This window comes from Epinephelus lanceolatus, chromosome 12 (assembly GCF_041903045.1).
Source record: "Epinephelus lanceolatus isolate andai-2023 chromosome 12, ASM4190304v1, whole genome shotgun sequence".
Taxonomy (NCBI): domain Eukaryota; kingdom Metazoa; phylum Chordata; class Actinopteri; order Perciformes; family Serranidae; genus Epinephelus; species Epinephelus lanceolatus.
Genome location: NC_135745.1, coordinates 9182158 through 9205476, shown reverse-complemented (window position 1 = coordinate 9205476; position 23319 = coordinate 9182158). Strand labels below are relative to the sequence as shown.

Here is a 23319-nt window from a genome sequence, read left to right as displayed (position 1 = left end):
CTAAAGGAGTATAAATAATGTATCCAGTAATAAAGAAATGGACCATATTCTGACTTTATGACAGCTTTAGAGGAGGGGAGTCACCACTTGTTTTTTTGTCATGCCAGTAAATCGGAATTAATTACGGTGTTCTCTGGTGCTCATGGTTTGAGTAAAATGAAATGAACCGAGCTAATGATGTGTAGCATCTCCATATCGACAAAAGTTTAAACATTTATATTTATATGTGCGATTAGAACACCTAACTAATGTTGGCTGTTTAAACATTTATATTCACATGTGCGATCTAAACAGCTAACTAATGTTGGCTGTTTAAACATTTATATTCACATGTGCGATCTAAACAGCTAACTAATGTTGGCTGTTTAAACAATTATATTCACATGTGCGATCTAAACAGCTAACTAATGTTGGCTGTTTAAACAATTATATTCACATGTGCGATCTAAACAGCTAACTAATGTTGGCTGTTTAACAATTATATTCACATGTGCGATCTAAACAGCTAACTAATGTTGGCTGTTTAAACATTTATATTCACATGTGCGATCTAAACAGCTAACTAATGTTGGCTGTTTAAACAATTATATTCACATGTGCGATCTGAACAGCTAACTAATGTTGGCTGTTTAAACAATTATATTCACATGTGCGATTTGAACAGCTAACTAATGTTGGCTGTTTAAACAATTATATTCACATGTGCGATCTAAACAGCTAACTAATGTTGGCTGTTTAAACATTTATATTCACATGTGCGATCTGAACAGCTAACTAATGTTGGCTGTTTAAACAATTATATTCACATGTGCGATCTGAACAGCTAACTAATGTTGGCTGTTTAAACAATTATATTCACATGTGCGATTTGAACAGCTAACTAATGTTGGCTGTTTAAACAATTATATTCACATGTGCGATCTAAACAGCTAACTAATGTTGGCTGTTTAAACATTTATATTCACATGTGCGATCTGAACAGCTAACTAATGTTGGCTGTTTAAACATTTATATTTATATGTGCGATCTGAACAGCTAACTAATGTTGGCACAAGTGGGTAGTCCACGGTCCAGTTTTATATATCCAAAGAACTTCTATAAAAATGAACTGCTTGGTAGCCAGACCTGGAGACTAATTAAGACAGGCCTGTATTTGTCAAAATGTGTAGCCACACGGGGCTAGTAAAAGAGACTGGGCTTTAATTGCAGTTTTACGGTACATTATCCCAATTTTTTCCAACAATGTTGAAAGCCTAGCGAAATCTGTAATTTTATTCAGGGTAATGGTGGGTTTCATTTGGTTGCCTGTCAATGCTGCCATTTCCTTTTCACCCCTTCTTGTTGCTTTAAATACCAGGGAAACACGGGAAACACTAGATGATACTTTGTTGTAAATCACAATGTCAGAATTATACTCAATAACAGTAATGCAGCTTTTCTTCTGCCACACAGCCTTGTGTTTTTATGAATTGTGTACCATTTTGGTGCACAGTAAGAGACCTAGTTTATTGATGTGATATGTCAATATCGGTCCAGTTTTCTATGATGTGCTACTATGACAAGTGGCTCCAGCCAGCCAGCAAGCTAGTTCATACGGTAGTGTTATAACATTACAACATTAAACACCCTTACAAAGTTATTTTTAATATGATTGTTTTGACCATTGATATCAATGCTGAGCTACGCCATGATTTAATTTCTACATAACATAAGCTACAGGGGTAGTCAGCTCATCTAATGCTAATGGTAAGTTAGCAAGTTAACTTGCAGCAATTTCATTACAATGATATGTAGGCCCAAACAGAATCTGCAGATTTTGTAATTATTTCTAGCAGTAATCCAAAAAGAAAATCTGTGGATTTTTTTTTCTCTTAATGTGATAGCTAGAATTACCTTAAGCAGGCTAAAATGACTTCTTAGTAGATTTTAGTAAAAACTTAATCAGAAATTCATTTAATCATGAATACTTAAAAAATTTAACATTTGTTGGAAATGTCAGTCAACACAATGCCATTAGAACGGATGGGTTCAATATGAAGCAGAGAGAACAGACATTAATTTGCCAATCTACTAACAGTCTATTAACAGTAAATCTTATTTTTGACATTTCCTCATAGTGCACCACTAACTTTAATTTTAATGCTAACTGAATACAACACGATTGTCACACACATGCACAAGGAGGGGGAGGAGACAGTGACAACATCCTGAGTTTAGAAGCAGCATCAATATTCCTAAAATCTGCAGTAAACCTGCTGAAGTCTGGGTCTGATGATATGACATAAGGTGAATAAACATAACCTGAATAAAACTTTAACACATTAGCTCGTCCGTAAACATGATTTCTGCCTGAGTTGTGTCACATAGATCTTCATCTGAAATGGGGCTGTTTGAACAATGAACTCCCATGATCCCATGCTACTTCATGATGTCATTAAAGTCTCTTTCGCCATTGTTTTGATTGAGAGAGCCCATACTGTGCATTATTACTTATTGATTAGTAAATTTGGCATACCCCACATAAACAGTACAGTATGTGATATCTTTGCTAAACAAATCTCTGACCTGCTTGTGCACTGAATTGACCTGCCTCCAGCTTATTTAATAACAGAAGTCACCCCCTTTCTCATTGGTTGTTGCATAACCTTTGTCAGAGCAGCCAATGAGCATGCAGCTGACTCTCTGGAAGGACTGAATGTGCAACTTGGAGTGGGCTAAATGCTGAGCGAGTGTTTATTTTGACATTTGTTTCAAACAATTTAATTGTATGACAATATCTGCCAGTTATTGAAAATCTGTTTTCTGGGAAGATGTTTCTCCTTTTTTCTTCTTCTTCTTTTGGCCTTCCCGGCCCTCCATGCTGTGAGGTAAAATGATCTTTCGGGGAGAACATTAACACTGTTTCTTGTTTATAACTTGTGTCTAGCCTTTTGGAGGGGATGGCTGGTGTGACACCATCAACAACCGGGCCTACTGCCAGTATGATGGAGGAGACTGCTGCCCGTCCACACTCTCCACCAGAAAGGTACACAAACAGACATTTCCAGCGCTACACCTCCTGTTTGCCATATTTACACAGGAAGAGAAAGACTAATTTCCATCACTTTTATACCATCTGTTTTTGTTTTAATAATATAAATATATTTTGGAGAGTATTCTTTCAACAGATATTACTTACAATATCTGTCTGCTTTGTTTAAAAGGTGGCAAAGTGTTGTTTGGCTCACTCCAGGCCTCCATCTTGCAATCAAGATGGAGCTTAGAAGCTGAAGCAGGATTCAAAGCCAGATTCTTCCTGTTTACAGTAGTAGAAAGCCGTCTCCTTTGGCACGAGCGCCGTGCCAATACGCAGGAGACTTCCACTAAGCAAACAAACACAGATCCCTGCTACTTTCCCCTCTCTCCTGTTAACGACTGCGACTATTTAGTCTCCCTCATCTGTACTTAAAACAACAGAGGAGACTTGTGCCTTCCAGCTTTTCCACTCAGATGGTAAATAAGCAGGTTTTCACCACCCCATGCAGCCATACACTTTCTCACCTCTCATATTAAGCCTTTGCTCCACTGCAGACGGGACTAGTCAGGGTTCAGGACGTCAGAACACACATAGCTGTGGACATAATATCTTTTCTCTCTCTTTTTCTCTCTTACTCTCAAACAGTTTCAGGTAGTGGTGGTCCCGAAAAACCCAAAGCATCTTTAGTGGAGATGTTTTTCTATTGCAGCTCTGCAGTGTGATGTAGGTCTTTAATCTAATTTTAAAACCAAAAACATTTAATGCGGGCCTAATCAGTTTGATAAATATGTTGGATATCTTAATGTTTATCCATCCTAACACACGCTCCCTGGTGATAGCTTGTTCGTGCTCACTACAAATGCAAATGCATCACATTACACTAATTGCTCTAAATGATTGCTGTATATATTGGGTGGCTAAGAGGAATGGTATGAATAATAATGAGCAAGCCCAGGTCGGGCCAGTGGTGAAAACCAGGCCACTCATTCCCTCAACTGCTTCTACATAAACACATCTTTTTTTCCTATTTTTCTGTGCTTTCATGAGAACTTCTCTCCCATGTAGACATTTGTTGGGAAGTAACCGCCCCTCCTCACTATACCCTATTTGGCTACTGTACAGCCACATATTCATGACACTCATTCAGGGGGCCCTGCCTATTAATTCCTACGGCCTACAGTTGGCCGAGTCCCGGCTGTCTCCTTCATGTCCGCAGCACACCATGACTCACTGGCAGCTCCTTCCTAAAAGGAGAAGGAGTTCAGCGAGTGTGTAGCTGCCATCGTAATAAATGAGCTGCCAGATTGCCACTAACTGCTCTTTTACAGGGAGAGGTGGAGGTGGAGGGTATGAGAGTGGGAGCAGCGAGGTGTCTGACGGTCTGCAGTTTAGTCGGCCACTGTAAAACAGCAGCTCAGCGAGCAGAGGTCGTTCTGAGGAAGTGAACTAAACCGCTGTGAGAGTCAGCATCCTGACTGCCACCGCGGCTCCAGCAGAGCGATGAAGCAGAGGGGGGGTGATGAAGAGCGGTGGTTTGTTTACAGAACTCTCTGTTTCCCCACCACTCGACATGTGCAGGTGTAGGAAATTACAGGTTTTTAACACAGCGTGACCCACATCGCAAGTTTCCCCTGCTGTCACACAAGAACATTTTGAGAGTTGGAATATTTCATGCCTATTTGCTACAGTGTTGATCAAATATCAGTTATAAACACACACAGATGACAATGAGGTGAGTTCGATTTTAACCTCATTCTCCAAGTAACACGGCCACTTCACAGATTGCTCCAGTATCTGGCAGGATAAGTAACCTGCATCTGAACTACATCAAATATTTGAATCAATATTCATATCTATTTGTGTCTGGATCAGTCTAATGGGGCCAGCTGCCTCCTTTTTATGGAGCTCAGGCAGTATTGGTTTTATTTACTGGGGTTGTTGTAGTGATGACAAGGGAGGAGGGATACACGAGAGATGATTCAGGTGGGATTCAGTCATTGGCCAACAGGGGAAAACTCCAGAAGAAAAGATCTGAGCTGCCACACCATCTATGGAAACACACAATCTTCCTTTGATTTGTTAACTAGAGTCTGTGTTTTAGTCCAACACAGGGCCAAAGTAGTAAAAGCAGCAAAGAGTGAACAGAAGGAAGACAACAAGACATGATTTTTTTCAAAGTTTAAAGCTTTTGGTTTTGATTGCACGCAAGGTTGAATTCATCACTTTAAAACGTTTTCTTGTCACATGAGTTCTGTTCATGAATATATTGCAGTAAACAGCGGGAAGGCAGCAAATCCAAACACTCCGAAACCGCCAAAAGGGTTGGCTTTTGTTTCTCTGGATGAGGCAAAAACAAGCCCCTTCTTTCCTTCCAAAGGTTGTTAGGAGGCATCAAAGGTGGAGTACTGCTTGGCTTGTTCTGCGCCTGCATCAATGAATCAAGATGAAGCTGTTAAGGAAACATTTAATGGCCGTGCCAATTCATCTTAAATGGGACTGCTGGCATTTTGAGTGAAGCTTGGGCCTTCTGCAGCTCGTTGAGAGCCCTCAGCGAAACTATTACCCTGCCATCAACCCCCGTCTCCCTCCAAAACTGAGTGCAATCAGCAGTGAAGGCCGACAAGCCTACCTCCCACTCTCCTTCTCGCCTTGCTTGCAGTCATCCTTATTTTCTTTCTCTACCTCCCACCCTCCTCTCTCCCTCTCCCTTTCTTTCTCTCAATCTTCCTTTCACTCCTTCTCTCCAGGAGCGAATGTTTACATTTCTTGCAACAGACTGCTTCGCGGGGCACCAGAGTTTATTTTGCAACCTGTGGTGATGGCTCGCTTCCTAGACAAGAGCTGGCAGCCTCTTGTTGTTGATTCTTAACATGTGTTCATCCGTTCACCTCCACGGCGGTGCGTTCCTCCCTCCTTTCCCCCCTGAAGACCCTCAAGGTTTCTCGCCATTCAAAGGCCACGTTGAACCATTTGACATCATGCGCTTTATCGGCCTCCGGGGGGCCGTTGGAGCTCTCTTTGAAACTGTGAGGAAATACAACAAGTGGACTAAGACCATGCTCGGGTTACTAAGCGGTACTCACCTTTCAGCACAAACAGTGTAGAAGTGGGGGCAAAATTTTTCACTAGCTGCTAGGTCAGTTCAAGCAAATGTATTTTTTATTGTCTGTTTTTGCCATTCAAAGTCGTGCTCTTTGCTACAGTTGAAATGTAACAATCCTATTGGGAAGCCTCCTCAACTAGTGCATTTTTCAGTGACTCTGCTTTTACTGAAAGTCCTGATGTAATATTTCCCTTTATTCTGCTGCTTTTCATCCTTCTTCTTTAGGCTTTAGTTCCACCTACTTACACTGAAACAGGCCATATATACGCACAGCATTTTATCATTTCATCAAAGACCGTCTCAGGAAGTCTTAAACAGGGAAACCAACCAAATGGAATGTGTGTTTTCTTGGTTTAGTCATCCATTAAAAATGACATCTGCACCAGACGGACACATATTGTGTTTTTGTTTGAATCCAGACACAGATTGAAAGATCTATAGTGGCTCCGGGAAGCCGAGCGCTCAAAGTTGTGCTTGTTTACCGACAGGTCATTCAGTTTGGGACCGACTGCAACCAGGACGAGTGCACTTGCCGTGATCCGGACGCCGAGGAGAATAAGAGCAAAGCCAAGAGCTTGGGAGGAGGAGGAGGAGGAGGAGGAGGAGGAGGTGGAGCTGGAGGAGGAATGCAATAAGATGGAGGGATGAAAGAGGCTGAACTTGTGTTAAACAGAGTCAAACCGCAGACTATATGCCACAACAAACAAACAAAAAAATATTACATTTTAAACATTTGTAATGCAGAGAACGCGATTGAAGTCAGACATCATCCAATAAAAAGACATTTTATTTTATCATCAGCAATCTTAACTGTTAAAAAGCATCACATATGAGTCATGGTGGTTTAAAAATGTCCACAAACATCCACACGTAAGTATATTGTTTTCTCTTCCTGTTAAGAAGGGTCATCTTCACTGCTGGGTTTGTGTAGGAGCAGAAAAGCCTATTTAAAAAATGAGACCCAAACTGAGGAAATGCTGAGGTCCAGTTCAAACAGGGTTAGAAAGCAGTTTATCCACTCCTGTACAAATCAAGTCATCATAATTGGATCAAATCACTGTTGTAAATGGATTCAAGTACTTTTCTGGACTTGATTAGTCTTGGGATAAAGAAACCAAAAGAACTGGCTGTGCCTGAAAACTGTTTCAGTGCATGCACAGACCTTACAGCAAGGGCTACTGCTACCAACTGTGTTTACTGTAGCACCCAGTTAGAGGAGAAACATCAGCATCCCATGGAACTATTTCAATGTTTCACCATTATGTCACAGTGAGGCCAAAATAATTCAGTTTTTTAACTCGTCTGATGGCTATTCAAAAGCAAATGAGGACTAGTCAAATTTAAGTCAAGTGGGCAGAGGGAAAGAGTCACCTGATTTCTGTTCCACGACACAGAAACATTACTTCAGAAAAACCTGATGCCTGGCAGACCAAAACAAATCATCCCAAACAGTAAAATTAGTCACAACCTTCATCATCAAATCCTTCTACAAACACTTCTTTCTAACACATAGCTTGTTAGAAATGTAAAAGGATACATATCTGTAAAGACTAACATGTATAGACTAATATATTTGGATCACCTAACATATCTAATGAATTAGTCGCACAAGTCAACACTCTATTTATATCACAGATCCAGTAATACAGACATTTATGTGTACCCTACAGCATGTGCACAGGGCTTCCCAAAGTGTATTTTATGTGTTCAGCTGTATTCACAAGAAAAACATGTCATACAGATAATGTCAGATATTTGTAATCATAAACAATTACGTCCAAATTTAAATGGGAAAGTCAGATATCGCCTGTGCTGAATTTCCACTGAAACAAAGACGCACTTGAAATTGGAATGTTGGAGTCGGCACAGCAGCGGATAAACCAAAAAGATAAAGACAAACATTAAGATAAAAAAGACTTTTGGGAAGCCTAGGCATATATTTTGCACACAGACTTCAAACTTCTCCTGCTTGCATGTTTGTATGTCAGGTTCTGGTATCCATTAGCCAGAAATGATGAAGTACCCCATATTGTATCTATAAAAGTGTAATCATGTTCTTTGTGATATTTTACAGTACTTTATACTCTATATGAAATAAATAGCAACTTTATATCGACCCTTATAATGTGTTTCTTGGTTTGATTTATGTTCATGCACAGAAGACGTGTCTTTTGTGGGTTTCTATCCATGTACAAATTATATGTTACAATGTTAAAACAACATGTGGTTGACTTGACAGTACACTCACACACACACATGCACGCACAGTTTTGTCTATTTTTGGCCTTGCTGTATAACTTTTAGCCATATGATGTCTTGTATGACTCACAAATGAATACACATGAATACTGGGACATTCTCCTCAGCAAGTTTAAAGGGGCAGTTCACCAAAATAACAAAAAGAGAAACAGACGATATTAATGTAAAGGTATAAATTCAGTATTTTGACACATCTGCTACTGATAGTCTGAGTACTCCTCATTAACTGACCACAGTAAAAACAACAACCTGTGACTTAAGTTCCTACTGCTACTGAAACTTAACAGTCATACAGAGGCCTTTCTCAATCTGCATTCTTGTTTCTACTTGTGTCCATGGACTTGTAAAACATCATCACTCACATCCCAGACACTGTTCCAATTCAAAGTCTACATCTAGCCAAATACAGTCCAAATGTTCTTACTCTGCCGGTTTTATTGAGACTCTGGGAGCTGAGTTGTTTGGAATTGGGCTCACCAAGTATCCCAGAATGCATTTTGCGCCACGCAGTGATGATAACAAGGCTTTAGAGTTTTGGTATTTTTTCAGGTGAGAAAGTAACCATTTAGATTTGGAGTATGTGGTCATGTTATCCAACAAACTCCTATTTGGACATTTGCTCAGATGTTTTTTTTGATATGTGAGGGCCTGCTGGCTGTGTGAGACCGGCTGCAGAGAGGACTGGCCGGTCTATGTCCGTCATTATCCTGGTGGGAACACTTTCGTTTAGCCTTTTGGTCCTTTACTTCAGGCTCTAACCCCCCTGTAGCTGTTTGATATAAAAAGCCCATATTTGTTGCTGTCACGCTAGCTGTCTGTAGGATGAAGTTCATGTTGTTATTTGACATTTCAATACAAATTAACAAATATATTGAAATGAAAAATAAACGGGGTCTATATAAATTACGAATTATTATTATGAATTACTTATTTCATTCGGACCCGGCGCCATTGCGCAACAACTTCATGGCCGCATTGTTTACTCCAGAGATCAGCTGATCGCGCTGAGGCCGGCCGGCTTGTCGGCCGGAACATCGGAGATACCAGCTGAACTGTGGAGGAAAACACACAGAGGATGCAGGGGAGGAAGTAAACAACGGCGGAAAAAAGCAGGGTTGAGACAACGGAGGCTTATGGAGAAGAGAAGATATAAGCCGTGTCTCCCCTCTCTCGTCATGGGCAACGTGAGGTCACTGGCAAATAAGATGGACGAGCTGACAGCGGTCGCCAAAAGTCAGAAGGAGTACCGGGAATGTAGTCTTATGTGCTTCACTGAGACATGGCTTCACCAGGACATTCCCGACACCAACGTCTCCATCAGCGGCTTTCAGACTGTTCGGGCCGACCGGGACTGCACCGAGAGCGGTAAGCGCAAAGGAGGGGGGCTTGCTGTTCTAGTAAATAACCGCTGGTGCAGTCCTGACCATATTTCCATTAAGGAACGTATCTGTTGCCCGGACATTGAACTGTTCGCTGTTGGACTCAGGCCGTATTATTTGCCCAGGGAGTTTTCACATGCCATTATTGTAACTGTTTACATCCCCCCCTCTGCCAACCCGACGTCGGCATGTGATGTCATTCACTCCGCCATAGCCCGCCTGCAGACTAAACACCCGAGTGCCTTCATAGCTATCTCGGGTGACTTCAACCATGTCACCATGGCAACAACATTGCCCACATTCACACAGTATGTGAGCTGTCCTACCAGAGAGGAGAGGACACTGGACTTGCTGTATGCAAAAGCCAAAGATGCATACAGCTGCTCCCCCCTCTGGGTAGGTCAGACCACAGCCTGGTGCACCTCAACCCCTGCTATGTACCACTAGTCAAGAGCCAGCCTGCGACCATGAGGACAGTGAGGAGATGGTCGGAGGAGACTTATGAGACACTGCAGGGCTGTTTTGGGGTGACAGACTGGCAGGCACTCTGTGAGCCACATGGGGAGGACATCGACGGGCTCACAGAATGCATCACAGACTACATCAGTTTCTGTGTGGACTCCACTGTCCCAGCCAGGACTGTCCATTGTTATCCAAATAACAAACCGTGGGTAACAAAGGACATCAAAGCCATCCTCAATGCAAAGAAGAGGGCCTTCAGAGCTGGTAACAGGGAGAAGGTGAGAACAATACAGGGGGAGCTGAAGATGAAGATCAGGGAGGCTAAGGAGAGGTACAGGAGGAAGCTGGAGAGGAAACTCCAGCAGAACAACGTGAGAGAGGTCTGGAGTGGAATGAGGACCATCACTGGCTTCAGGACCAACAACCACAGAGGAGTTGAAGGCAGCATGGACAGAGCCAATGAACTGAATCTGTTTTTTAACAGATTTGACACTGCTGGCCCTGCCCATCCCCCCCCCTGACTCTTCTGCTGTCTGTCTTGGTCAACCATCTCCCACTCTGCCCTCCTCCCCCACTCCTCCCTCTCACACCTCAACACCCTCCTGCTTGACCCCCCCTCCTCCTCCTCCTCCTCACACCTCATCCCCCCGTGGTCAGACTGACTGCTCTCTCCATCATGAGGACTACACCCCTCCCCCACGTGTCGTCACCTCCACAATGTGCTTCACTGCTGACCATGTGAGAAGACAGCTGATGAGACTCCACTCAAATAAGGCTGCAGGCCCTGATGGTGTCAGCCCCAGGGTGCTCAAAGCCTGTGCCCCCCAGCTATGTGGAGTACTTCAGCATGTCTTCAACATGAGCCTGAGTCTCCAGAGGGTCCCCTTGCTGTGGAAGACATCCTGCCTTGTTCCTGTGCCAAAGACGTCACGTCCCAGTGGCTCCAAGGACTACAGACCCGTGGCATTGACCTCCCACATCATGAAGACCCTGGAGAGACTCGTCTTGGAGCAGCTCCGGCCCATGGTCAAGCCACTTTTGGACCCCCTCCAGTTCGCCTATCAGCCCCGACTTGGAGTTGAGGACGCCATCATCTACCTGCTCAACCGCGTCTACGCCCATTTGGATAAGCCGGCGAGCACTGTGAGGGTCATGTTTTTTGACTTCTCTAGTGCATTCAACACCATCTGTCCAGCTCTACTGGGTGACAAGCTGACAGCAATGCAGGTGGATGCCCCCCTGGTGTCCTGGATTGTAGACTACTTGACTGGCAGACCACAGTATGTGCGCTTGCAACGCTGTGTGTCAGACAGAGTGGTCAGCAATACTGGGGCCCCGCAGGGGACTGTCCTCTCTCCCTTCCTCTTCACCCTCTACACCACGGACTTCAGCTATTGCACTGAGACCTGCCATCTTCAGAAGTTTTCTGATGACTCTGCTATAGTTGGATGTATCACCAAGGGTGATGAGGATGAGTACAGGGCTGTTGTGGATAACTTTGTCACATGGTGTGAGCAGAACCATCTGCAGCTCAATGTGGCAAAGACAAAGGAACTGGCTGTGGATCTGAGGAGGACCAAGACATCGGTGACCCCTGTTTCCATCCAAGGGGTCAGTGTGGACATTGTAGAGGACTATAAGTACCTGGGGGTACACATTGACAGTAAACTGGACTGGGTTAAGAACACTAACGCTCTCTACAGGAAGGGACAGAGCCGTCTCTATTTTCTGAGGCAACTGAGGTCCTTCAACATCTGCCGGACTATGCTGAGGATTTTCTATGAGTCTGTGGTGGCCAGTGCTATCCTCTATGCTGTTGTGTGCTGGGGCAGCAGGCTGAGGGTGGCGGACGCCAACAGACTTAACAAAGTGATCCGCAAGGCCAGTGACGTTGTGGGAACGGAGTGTGACTCTCTGATGGTGGTGTCAGAGAGGAGGATGCTGTCTAAGCTACGAACTGTCTTGGACAATGTCTCACACCCACTCCACCATGTGCTGGTCAGGCACAAGAGTACTTTCAGTGGGAGACTCATACCACCAAGATGTACCACTGAGCGCCACAGGAAATCATTCCTGCCTGTGGCCATCAAACTGTACAACTCCTCCCTCTGAGTGGCCCTGAGACTTTCACACACTGCAATAACTTAATTTAACTTGTGCAATAACCCCGTTCACCCTGACTGTATATATTCTGTTTGTGTAAATTTTGTTTACTATATATATATATATATATATATATACACATATATAATTTACGTTTATGTTTGTTAATAATTCCTGTTTATTTAACTATATATTTGTTAATACTATTGTTTAAATTTCTTATATTTTCATGTATCTTTCCTGTCTTGCAAGGAGCACCTGTAACATAAATAATTTCCCCTCGGGGATCAATAAAGTATTTCTGATTCTGATTCTGATTCTGATAAATGTTTTAAACATACATTACAGATAGGATAACAGGCATATCTCTTCACTGCATCTTACTGTCAGCTGTTTTTTCTTTGGAAAAGTCTGCTAGTGAACCTTCTTGTTCAGATCATTATATCAGAAGGTACAGTTGTGTTAGTGTCAACACTTTAGCCGAACTGCTGCCCCAGTTGCAGATTGATTGTACTGCATCCCCCTGTCCTCAGGAGCGTGGACTCCAGAGTTGAACTTGCCAAGTTTGAACTCCAAAGTACGCCTCAAGAGTACAAATTCATGTTCATGAATTAAGTCATTTAAGAGCACCAGAAAGTAGTGCAAACAAATAAGAAGAGATTTCTTCTGGGCTCTGTTGGATTCCAAACGGTTAAGGATTTCTACACAGCCACTTTTCATAATATATTCTTTATTGTTCTTTGAAGTAGCAAAGATCAAAGTGAAAAAGTTAAGTGTATGATAGCCACAGACAGTATAGACAGAATAATATCATGCAGATAGTAGATGGTTGGTTCACATTTCTCTCAAAGGTCAAGAGCTCTCCATGTTGTTGCCTGTTTCAATTAGTTTGGCATTTTACCATTTTTGTATATATAGTTTTTTAACCAACCAGTCACTTACAGTTCATGACAAAGGTCTAATCCAGTTTCATTAATCCAATCGCTAGACTAAGCTACACAGCAGATATAACAATACAATATTTTATCTACTAAAGCACATGGCAATGTTGTAAAATATCACCTGTTGTACATGTATATACAGAAGAAAAACACTGTACTGTGCTATAATGTGATGCATTTATGAAATACTTTGCCGCCTATACAAAAATCTACAAGTGTTTGTTTTAGTATTCACATATGAGATTTGTTAAAAATCAACAACTAATATACATTTGCATTTCTTTGACATCAATCTCCAACATGGCCACTGCACAATGAGAAAATGATAACAGAACAAATAGAGGCCAAACTAAAGTAGAAATATACTCACAATAAACACACGGTATTAATGAGAATGTCTGATAAATCTCTCTAAAGACGTTATTGCATGAAGTTTAAACATACAGAGAAGCAGTTGAAAACATTAAGACACTGTTAATTTGCCTTTTCAATACCGAATTATCACTTTAAACAGCGTTGATTGGTTAGATTTTGAAATATGTTAAATTGATAAAGGAAAATACTGTCAAATGGTTTGGCACCTTTACAGAACATGTAAATAAAATGAGCTGATCTGTGTACTTCCTCTGTGATGCCTGTTTTAGTAAAACTCCTTTATAACAGCTTTACTTATAAATGCAAACTATTGATACTACATTCAGCAGGTTATATCGCTAAAACTTTATGATAATGCTATGTACAAGTTTGTTTTGAATGTCTATACTACTAAAATAACTCCCAGGAGACATCCTCTCTTATTTGTCTTCTATCTTTCCTGTAAAATCTCTTTGACTTCTTACATGCTACCTCAACTCTCTCATAGAAACATGGATAACTAAAATGCACCTGTTCCCAATGTTATCAACCCATGAAATGGCCGTTATCAGTTGTTAAAAGGCAAACCGCATGTACCAGTTCCCCAGATGGTGCAAAGGTGCATAACCTTGGTTCAACTGATCTCATAAAAATATGTGAAATAACCACCACTTCTTTACACTGCATTACATGGTAGTAGCACGGTTAGGCTTAGGCTTTTAGAAAAAAAAAAAAAAAACTGTTTCCAATTAAAATAACTACATTAGTCACATACAGTTCTATACTAAATTGTAAAGTCGCATAAATACGTCACGTAACTACATAAAGGATTAAGTACATAAAGTCAAAAGTAAAAAAGAAGTCAACACTGACTTTTTGTTTCACACAGGACACAAACAGCGGTCTCCTGGATGAAGGTTCTAGGTTTGTTTGACCCATCTGCCACTCTGGACTTCATGCTATACAAACCTTTGTGATACATTACGTATCACCACAATGCAATGTGGTATTAAGAGGCCATTTTATGCATTTCTGTGAGACCAGGTTGCCTTGATTAGGTTTGGGAAAGGATCATGGTTTGGTGGTTGACGTTTGTAACAAAACTTGAGTTACGTATGTAAATTAAGTACGTTACATAACTGATGTACGTTAGTTAAAATAAGTCAATGTTGACTTTTGGTTTCACATGGGACATGAACAGTGGTCTCCTGGGTCAATGTCCCGTGATTGTTTGACCGATCCATCAACCCCAACCACCTCCCTATGTGGACATAATCGCTCTTTATGCTACGTCACCTGACTTCCTCCTTTGCTCCAGTCCTAATTCCGACAGCCACCAGAGGTCGCTGCTTAACAATAAACCTGAATATAGGAGGCAGAGTGGGGCCATACTACCTCAAATTTATGCTCCAGATGACATTTGATAACAGCTATTTGATGGGCTGATAACATTTGAACTGAGTAGTAAAATACTGGCTTTTTTCCCAGCGTCGCTACATGACATTTTCCTTAAATATGTTGCACTGCATTGACCTTTTAAGTTGTTTGAATAACAACAAACAAAACCAGGTTTGTACATACTAGTTCAGGAGGCTGACAACTTCATTCAAAATATGTAAAAAGAGAAGTGATAGTTCATAAACGGTTTAAGCAACTCCGCACAATACAGCAGCCAATACCAAATCACAGCTGAAAGAGATACATGACGTTCTAGCCCATGAAGTGTTCACCTGCTGGGTGTGTTGCAGTTGTTTGTAATGAATGCATACAACAAGCATCAGAAGCTGTAAAATATTTACCGATGGTTGGAATGTACCAGTGAAACTGAAGCTTCAATGAATGTTAAATCTTTACAAGACCCAGAAACTCCTGGATCCATCTTTCATGTAAACTTTACGAGAACAAAGTGTTGACTTTGGGTCAGGAGTCAGGTCAAAGAAGCAACAAGCTCTATCCAGGCTGTGGGATGGATGATGGCTGCCTAAAAAGTCACAATCACTATCAGTTTGGCCACTTGTTTGACATCACGAGTTGCCTTTTGTCATTTTTCCCCAAATTTCCAAAGATATGACTAAATTTGGATTTAAACAGGCACAAAGGAGCTGATGTGTGACTCTTTATATCCCAGATCTGACCTGTTATTATTTGACTGAAAATAAAGTCCAACAAAGAAATAAAGTGAAATAAAATGCATGGCCTTTGTTTGGTTCCTTTACGTTCCTTTAAGCTATTTGTTTAACTAAGATAGTTGCATTTAATGTCATGACTGAATAAAAAATGTAAATATTTTTATTTTTACCCTAATTACATTACATTTCATTTAGAGATGGAATTTTTCATGCCATTCTACAATTAAAAAAAAAAAAAAAAATGGGGAAAGTTGGCATGGTGTGCTGTAAAAGGTGCTTCAGTTTTCGAGAAGATTTCTGATCTTTTTTGGTGTTTTATGCTTTTTAGGTCTGTCCATTCCTACCTTGCAATACTTCTACACTAAAAACATTTCAAATTTAAACACATACCTTTATTAACAAAAAGTTCGCCTTGGTGGCTAAGTAAACACTCTCTGCAAGGACACTTAACATGTTGACTGACGGAGCTGGTCATTGAATGGCCAACCCTCTGACTACTAAAGCTTTACTTAAGCTTCTCTTTCATTACATACTTCATCTATAGGATTTTGATGTATAGTAAAAAAATATGTATATTTATTATGCAGTGATACAGCAATCAAAAAGAACAAATAACAGCTGATTAAAGGCAAAGAAACAAGGAAGGGTTTTACTGTGAAGCATCTGCAGAATGTGTTAAGTTTGCATTATTTTCTACTAATCATTGCAAGGGAGGAATGGACTTCAGAAGGAGGTATGAATCAACAGAGTCCCAGTTTGTTAGATGATTATCAGGCTTCAGAGATCATCTCCTACCTGGAATCTCTGATGAGACTTTTAAATATATTAACCGTTAAAATGGTGAAGCCAATAAGAGTATATGGTGTTTCATTTATAGCTTATGGAAACAAACCAGCATTTTATTTGTTTCTTTGTTGGGCTTGACAAATCTCCTGTATTCCTGTGCACATCCAAACCTTCAATCATTTTACAGCTCCTTGGGCTCGCCATAGTCATTGTACATGACAGTGAGCGTCTGCTCGTCACAGGCCTTATGCACGTCCTGGCCCATGTCCGACCAGTTCAGCCCAAAGGCCTTAGTGTCGGTGTAACGGCAGGAGAGGAACTTGAGGGACATCCTGCGGAGGCCGATCTTCGGCTCCTGAAGCAGACCCTTACACCACGGGGAGAGTTCATCCAGCTGGGAGAGGATGAGGCCGGCCTTCCTGTTGGGACAAAGTGACAAAATGATTAAAATGTGTTTTTGTTTGCTTTCAAGGGCTTGATAGCATCCATAAACCTGTCAAAATAAGAGAGTAGGAGCAGAATTCATTCAAAACCAAATGGAACGTAAAAAATATAAATGACATTTCTTATTACAGGTCTGCAGCACAGCATGAACATCCACATGCATGTACGTTTTATGTGATATCAGAGGTTACTACATGGTTGAGTCTCTGTCATATGAAGTGTCCAAAAATAGTTTAAAACACAAGAAACAAAGTTTAAATTCAGGCAGAGTGCAAGTCACACTTGTATTAGCTGATCTGCATCGGCCGTTTGATTCATGCTTCACAATCATTGGCTCATCCACAGCTGTGTGACTAAAAAAGTCCATTCATATTAATACAGGTCAACATCGCATTCAGTAAGTCTCATTCCACCCCCATATCCTACTGCAGCTCCATCCACCATCCTGACCTCCTCCTCATGTGGTATTGTTTGTGTTGTTCATTTGAAATTTGAAAACATTTAATGTTCATGTATTTATTATTGATTCTATTTTTTTTTCTGAAAGGTCCCACAAAAAGCACAGACTTATGTGTCTCTGTCTGAACTTGCAGTTTGTGCTGATTACCTGGGCCTTAAAGCATCCTAAAAGCATCTTAAGGCTAAGATGATCTTCATCCTAATGTAAGTCTGTGGGCTAAGATGATCTTCATCCTAATGTAAGTCTGCGGGCGAAGATGATCTTCATCCTAATGTAAGTCTGTGGGCTAAGATGATCTTCATCCTAATGTAAGTCTGTGGGCTAAGATGATCTTCATCCTAATGTAAGTCTATGGGCGAAGATTATCTTCATCCTAATGTAAGTCTGCGGGCGAAGATGATCTTCATCCTAATGTAAGTCTGTGGGCTAAGATGATCTTCATCCTAATGTAAGTCTGTGGGCTAAGATGATCTTCATCCTAATGTAAGTCTATGGGCGAAGATTATCTTCATCCTAATGTAAGTCTGCGGGCGAAGATGATCTTCATCCTAATGTAAGTCTGCGGGTGAAGATGATCTTACACCTCATCCTATCATACAGCGAGTGAGCGAATTCTGATTCCAGTTATACTATGAGCAATGTCTTTTTTTTTTTTTTTAAGTGTCATGATGTTTACTCCATCTGCAAATGTGTAAGTCTCTCAGTTATTTATTTATAACTTGGGTCATTTTCTTAAGTTTTAATCATTTCCTCAACTTCGTAAATGAGTCTCTTCTTCATTGGGAAAAACTGAAACAATCTGGGGACGTATTCACAAAGCTTCCTGGTACAAAGAGTTTCTCCTAGTGATGAAATTCTTAGAATTGTGATGTTTTCTTTTCCCCTGAAAGTTAAGACTGGGTCTTGTAAAGATAAAAGTTATTCACAGAGACTTGTAGACCTTAAAAGAGCTCCTAAGGGGAAAAACTTTTAGAAGTAGAGAGGAGGACTTTTAAGAGGCTTAAAAGTTTCTCAATCAGAGGAGAAAATGGTGGGAACACAAAGAGGTCAGAGAAATATTCTCCAAACACTGCATGACAGTGAGTAAATGAAATGCCATAGATTACATTGTGCAGGGATAATACTTGAGGTCGATCTAATTAGGGGTATGCACGCCTTTCCCACCTAACACAATATAACGCCAGAAATGAAATTCACAACACTACGATATTTGGAAAACTGGAAAAATGCAACAGTGCAGCAGTGATGACTTGGGTCCGTCTCACTAACAGTGACAACACTTTCACAGCACCTTGCAGGCTCACAAAAGTGCGTGTCTCTGACAACCAATCACATCTGTTAAAAGCAAGCATTACACAAAGCAACAGGGTCAACCACACCTTCTCACTAAGATAAGTTTATGTCCCTTCTTTGCTCACAGTTGCTCTGAGAAGTTTCCTGAATCACTCCTGAGCAAAGACTCCTTACTTAAAGTTTTTAGGCTAAGTTAGGAGCTCTCTGAGAGTATTCTCTGAATGTACGTGAATACGACCCCAGATATTTATTCGTTCACATCATGTCCAGTTAAAGGAGCAGTGTGTAAGACTTAGGGGGCTTTGGTGGCATCTAGCAGTGATGATTGCAGCTTGCAACTAGCTGAAACTTTTCTTGGTTAGAATTCCTTCAGTGCTTATGGTTCAGGAGGTTTTTACTGAATTACCTGCAGAGGTCTCTTCCTCTCCTAAACAAATGGAGCAAGTGATTAAAACATGTAAAAACACTAAAAAGAAAAGCCAGTTTCAGTGTTTCTCCTATGCTGTTTGGCTAATCGCAGACAGGCCCAGCACCTGCTAATGTGAGGTAACCTTTTTTCTGATCCAGATGTTTAGGAGGTTTTTACAGAGAGCCGAATTATCTGCAGAGGTCTCCTCTTCTCTGCAACAAACAGACCCGGTGACTTAAACCAGTAAAAGCACTGAATAAAGCAGCTTCACATTACAAGTCAATGTTTCTCCGGCACTGTTTGGCATGTCAGAGATGGGCTACTAGCCTAGAACCTGCTAATGTGTGCTCACCTTTTCTATCTGATAACTTAAGATCCAGACATTCAGGACAATTTTACCAGGAGCCAAATTACCCGCAGAAGTTTCTTCCTTTCTAAAACAAACAGACACAAAACCACAAATGGCCATATCTAAAGCCAGGGTTTAGTTTGTCTGTTCTGGGCTGCTGTGGAAACATGGGGGTGAAACATGGCAGCCATCGTGGAAGAGGAACCGCTACGTATGAGGATATAAACAGCTCATTCTAAGGTAACAAAAACACAATTACAGGTACACAACAAACATTAATATATCATATTCGGTTTCTGACAATATGTCCCCCTAAATCCTACACACTGAACCTTTAAAAAGAGGTGATAGCCATAAGATGCTTGCCTTTCTGACTGTACCAGCCCGTAAATGTTGTGAACTGTAGTCTTTCTTGACACCAAATTGCACTGCACCACCAGACTGCCACTGCACCTCCCCTCCTATTTTGTCACATAGAAAGTCATCCAAATACAAAAGGGGAGCTGGCAGGAAACTGTCTCATTTCCACATCTACTTGTGCTTATATTGTGGCACGTGTGTGTACTGCCATATTTTGATTCTGACAGAAAGCCACAACATAAAAACAGCACAATCCTCTACATTGGTTGTAAAGGTTTAGAAATACAATGAACTGTGGGAAACACTTGATGCCAAGCATCTGAGAGAAGGTGGAATCTCAGTGTTGATGCAAATCAGCCTTCAGACACATTAGACTGTCTACAGTTCATAAATCTCACTGTAGCCCTGCTGTTGTTTTAGAATGACATCACTGTACGACAGAACCTAAAACCTACCCATCTACCACTGCTTCTCATCTGAAGGAGCTCACAGGGTAAGGTGCACTGTTACTGACACATTCCAACTTTGACCCAAAGCACACAGTGGCTGCTGAAGGTCTGTGTAGGAATGATGGAAGTAAAACAGTGGAAAAATGAATGAATGAAGAAGTGAATGGCCGTGGCAAGTCAAGAGCTGGTCCTGTGGAGGATAACAGGCTAAGTGATGGCTGTAATACTGTGAAGAGGCAGAGGAGAGACTATGAAATGCTTGACGTTGTGCTTTGGCCAAACCAGGCCAGCTGAAAAATCATCTCCATTAGTAATATGATGCACAGGGTTCACATAAATACATCTCATAGGGACACTGAACGCAATAAATAACCATTAATCCTGATGCAGCCTGTTTGGCCCTTGTCGTGAAATCCTGTCAAGTGTTTGTCTAAAGTCAGAAAATGGCAGCAGGAGAAGATTTCATTCATTCCACACACACTTTCTCCTCATTCTTCAGCCAAACCAGCACTTCTACAGCACACTGTCCCCGCTCTGCCAAGCCACAAGTCTGCTGGATGCACCAGAGTCACCAGAGCCACAGCACATTATACTGATGAACTGATGACAAATCAGAGCACCCAGGCTACACATACAATATGCACCAGTAAGAGGAAATTAATGACCCTACTGATCGAACCAACAAAGAGCATCTGTCTATTTTTAAGTGTTTTTACCTATTTGTAGCTCTAATTCTCTAGTTTTCCCTTTCACATGCACAGCACTTTGAGCAGATTGTTTGGTTTCCTTCCTGAATGCATCAATTCAAATCAGCTTGGAATGAGTGTGCAGGTGAAAACAAATGATGGTGAATTCCCAAATATACAGACTTCCACTAATCATCATGGACACTCTCTCACCTGGTAGTCATGAGGTAGATCTGGTGCTGATGTGAGGATGATGATGATGGTGACGAAGATTGTAATGTAAATGATCATGGAGAAATAAAAATGAGTGAAAAAAAGATGACACTGAAAAGTGAGATGATGGCAGCGAAAGTAATAGAGCTGATGAGCTCATGATCAGGGATAGACATTAACTTTTTTGTCCACCTGCCCCAGTGGCTGACTGATTCCAAAATCTACCAGCCACTCAATAGATTATCATTGTTTTTTTTGGCCTGTAAGCGAAGCAAATCTAGCAGCCACTTGTGTATTTTACCTGCTAATTTCTAACCCTGCTTTTAAAGGATGAGTTCACCCATATTACAAAAAAAGAAAAAAAAAAGAAAGAAAGAAAAGAAAACGCTGCATTTCAGGGAAGACAATGTGATATGACTAAAAACTCCAGGAAAGCCAGTAAATGTATCACGTTTTATCATGTGGGGAAGTTATTTTCTCAACTGTTGCATCCAAGGTCTTGAATTACGTTTAAACTCTGCCCTTAAAGTGCTTTAAAAAGGGAAATTTGAACATCTGCATTTTCATGACAGATGGGTAAACCACATCTGCTGATGAGGATCATGTGATATGATAGAAAGCTCCAGAAGAGCTATTAAATGGACCTTTAAGTGCGATTTTTTTCGTACCCAAAGGCCCCGATATACTCAAAAATGGACATTAATGCAGATATTGGTGCAAATGCGCACACTTTATGCTAGAATGGATCTCTGTGTATCCCTTGGCTGCATCGCTTCAGGTATCTCCAGATCCGAGATTTCACTCACCGGAACTTCTCCTCTTTTCCACCCCCCCCCACCTTTGGATGGTATTGGAAAATGCCTTGTTATTAACCCATGTCTAAGAGGACAGATTTCTAGACTGTTTGACATTATTCAAGGGGACATGGGGAAACCCCCTCTCGACCGCCTAAAGGGTTCCTGGGAGGAGGAATTTGGAGGTGAGATATCTGATGAGTCCTGGCACTCTGCAATTACGATGATTCACTCGTCCTCCGTTTGTATTCGCCATGGCCTAATACAGTTTAAAATCTTTCACCGCCTACACTTAGAAATAGACTCGCCAAACTGTATCCAAATGTAGACCCAACATGTGTGAGATGCCATCAGGCACCTGTCATGCTTTTCCACATGTTTTGGTCATGCCCAGCACTGGCATTATTCTGGACCTCCATTTTTAAAACATTCTCTCATATGTGTGGAAAAGTAATTAACCCGGACCCCATTACTGGCATTTTTGGAACTGCCCCAGAAAGAGTAACATTTCCAAATTCTCAGTCAGAGGCTATAGCCTTCTCTTCGCTCCTAGCTCGACGCCTCATCCTTCTCAGGTGGAAGGCGACTACACCTCCATCTCACACACATTGGGTTAAGAGGGTTATGTCCCACCTTAAGCTGGAGAAGTTTAAGTTTACCACACGTGGCTCCACTCAGAAATTCTTTAAGATGTGGCAACCATTCCTGGATGACTTTGAGAAAGAATTCCCCTCTAGCAATTTAGAATAGCTCCTGAACCCCCACCCCTACCTGAGACCTTTTAAGTTATTCTATATTTTTCATGCACATAACTATTATATATGTATATATATGTATATATATATTTTATTATCTTTATTCATTTTTATTTTATTTTTATTATTATTATTATTTTTAATTATGTATTTATTTTAATTAATTTTCTCCTTTTACTGTATGTGTGTGTGTGTGTGTGTGTTAATATTTAATACTGTAACAATAATGATAAGTCATGTCATTATTGTCTGTATTGTATTTTTTGTGGTCTTTTGTTATGGAAACTCCAAATAAAAATAGTTCAAATAGAATGGATCTCTGTGTATGTGGACACACTCACACATGGGTAGTCTGCACTTACTGTATGGTCAGTTTTTTGGTCACGGTATGGAACCTGAGAGACATGGACAGAGAACAGGTTTTCCCAGGTGCACTAATAATATATATACACATACATAATTATTTTTCTGTCTTTTTGATCTTACTGGGTAGGACAGTCCAAGACGGGAGTCGAGCCCGCGGCCGCTACAGCTAGAACATTTCCTTCATACATGGGACGCCTACTCCACCCAGT

The 23319-nt window shown here is 41.2% G+C and overlaps 2 protein-coding genes across 7 annotated transcripts in view; one reads left to right on the top strand and one right to left on the bottom strand.

The window, feature by feature from the left end:
- The window catches only part of pappa2 (pappalysin 2), a 110826-nt gene extending 102585 nt beyond the window's left edge, over window positions 1-8241 (top strand). For both annotated transcript variants that reach the window (XM_078172928.1, XM_033651483.2), the window contains exons 26-27: window positions 2927-3025; window positions 6608-8241. In XM_078172928.1, the coding sequence (XP_078029054.1) occupies window positions 2927-3025; window positions 6608-6754 (246 nt within the window). In that variant the 3' untranslated portion in view covers window positions 6755-8241. The remainder of the gene's footprint in view (window positions 1-2926; window positions 3026-6607) is intronic.
- A 6879-nt stretch (window positions 8242-15120) lies between these two features.
- Window positions 15121-23319, bottom strand: part of astn1 (astrotactin 1) — a 591813-nt gene continuing 583614 nt past the window's right edge. For all 5 annotated transcript variants that reach the window (XM_033650224.2, XM_033650225.2, XM_033650227.2 and 2 more), the window contains one exon: window positions 15121-16951. In XM_033650224.2, the coding sequence (XP_033506115.2) occupies window positions 16714-16951 (238 nt within the window). In that variant the 3' untranslated portion in view covers window positions 15121-16713. The remainder of the gene's footprint in view (window positions 16952-23319) is intronic.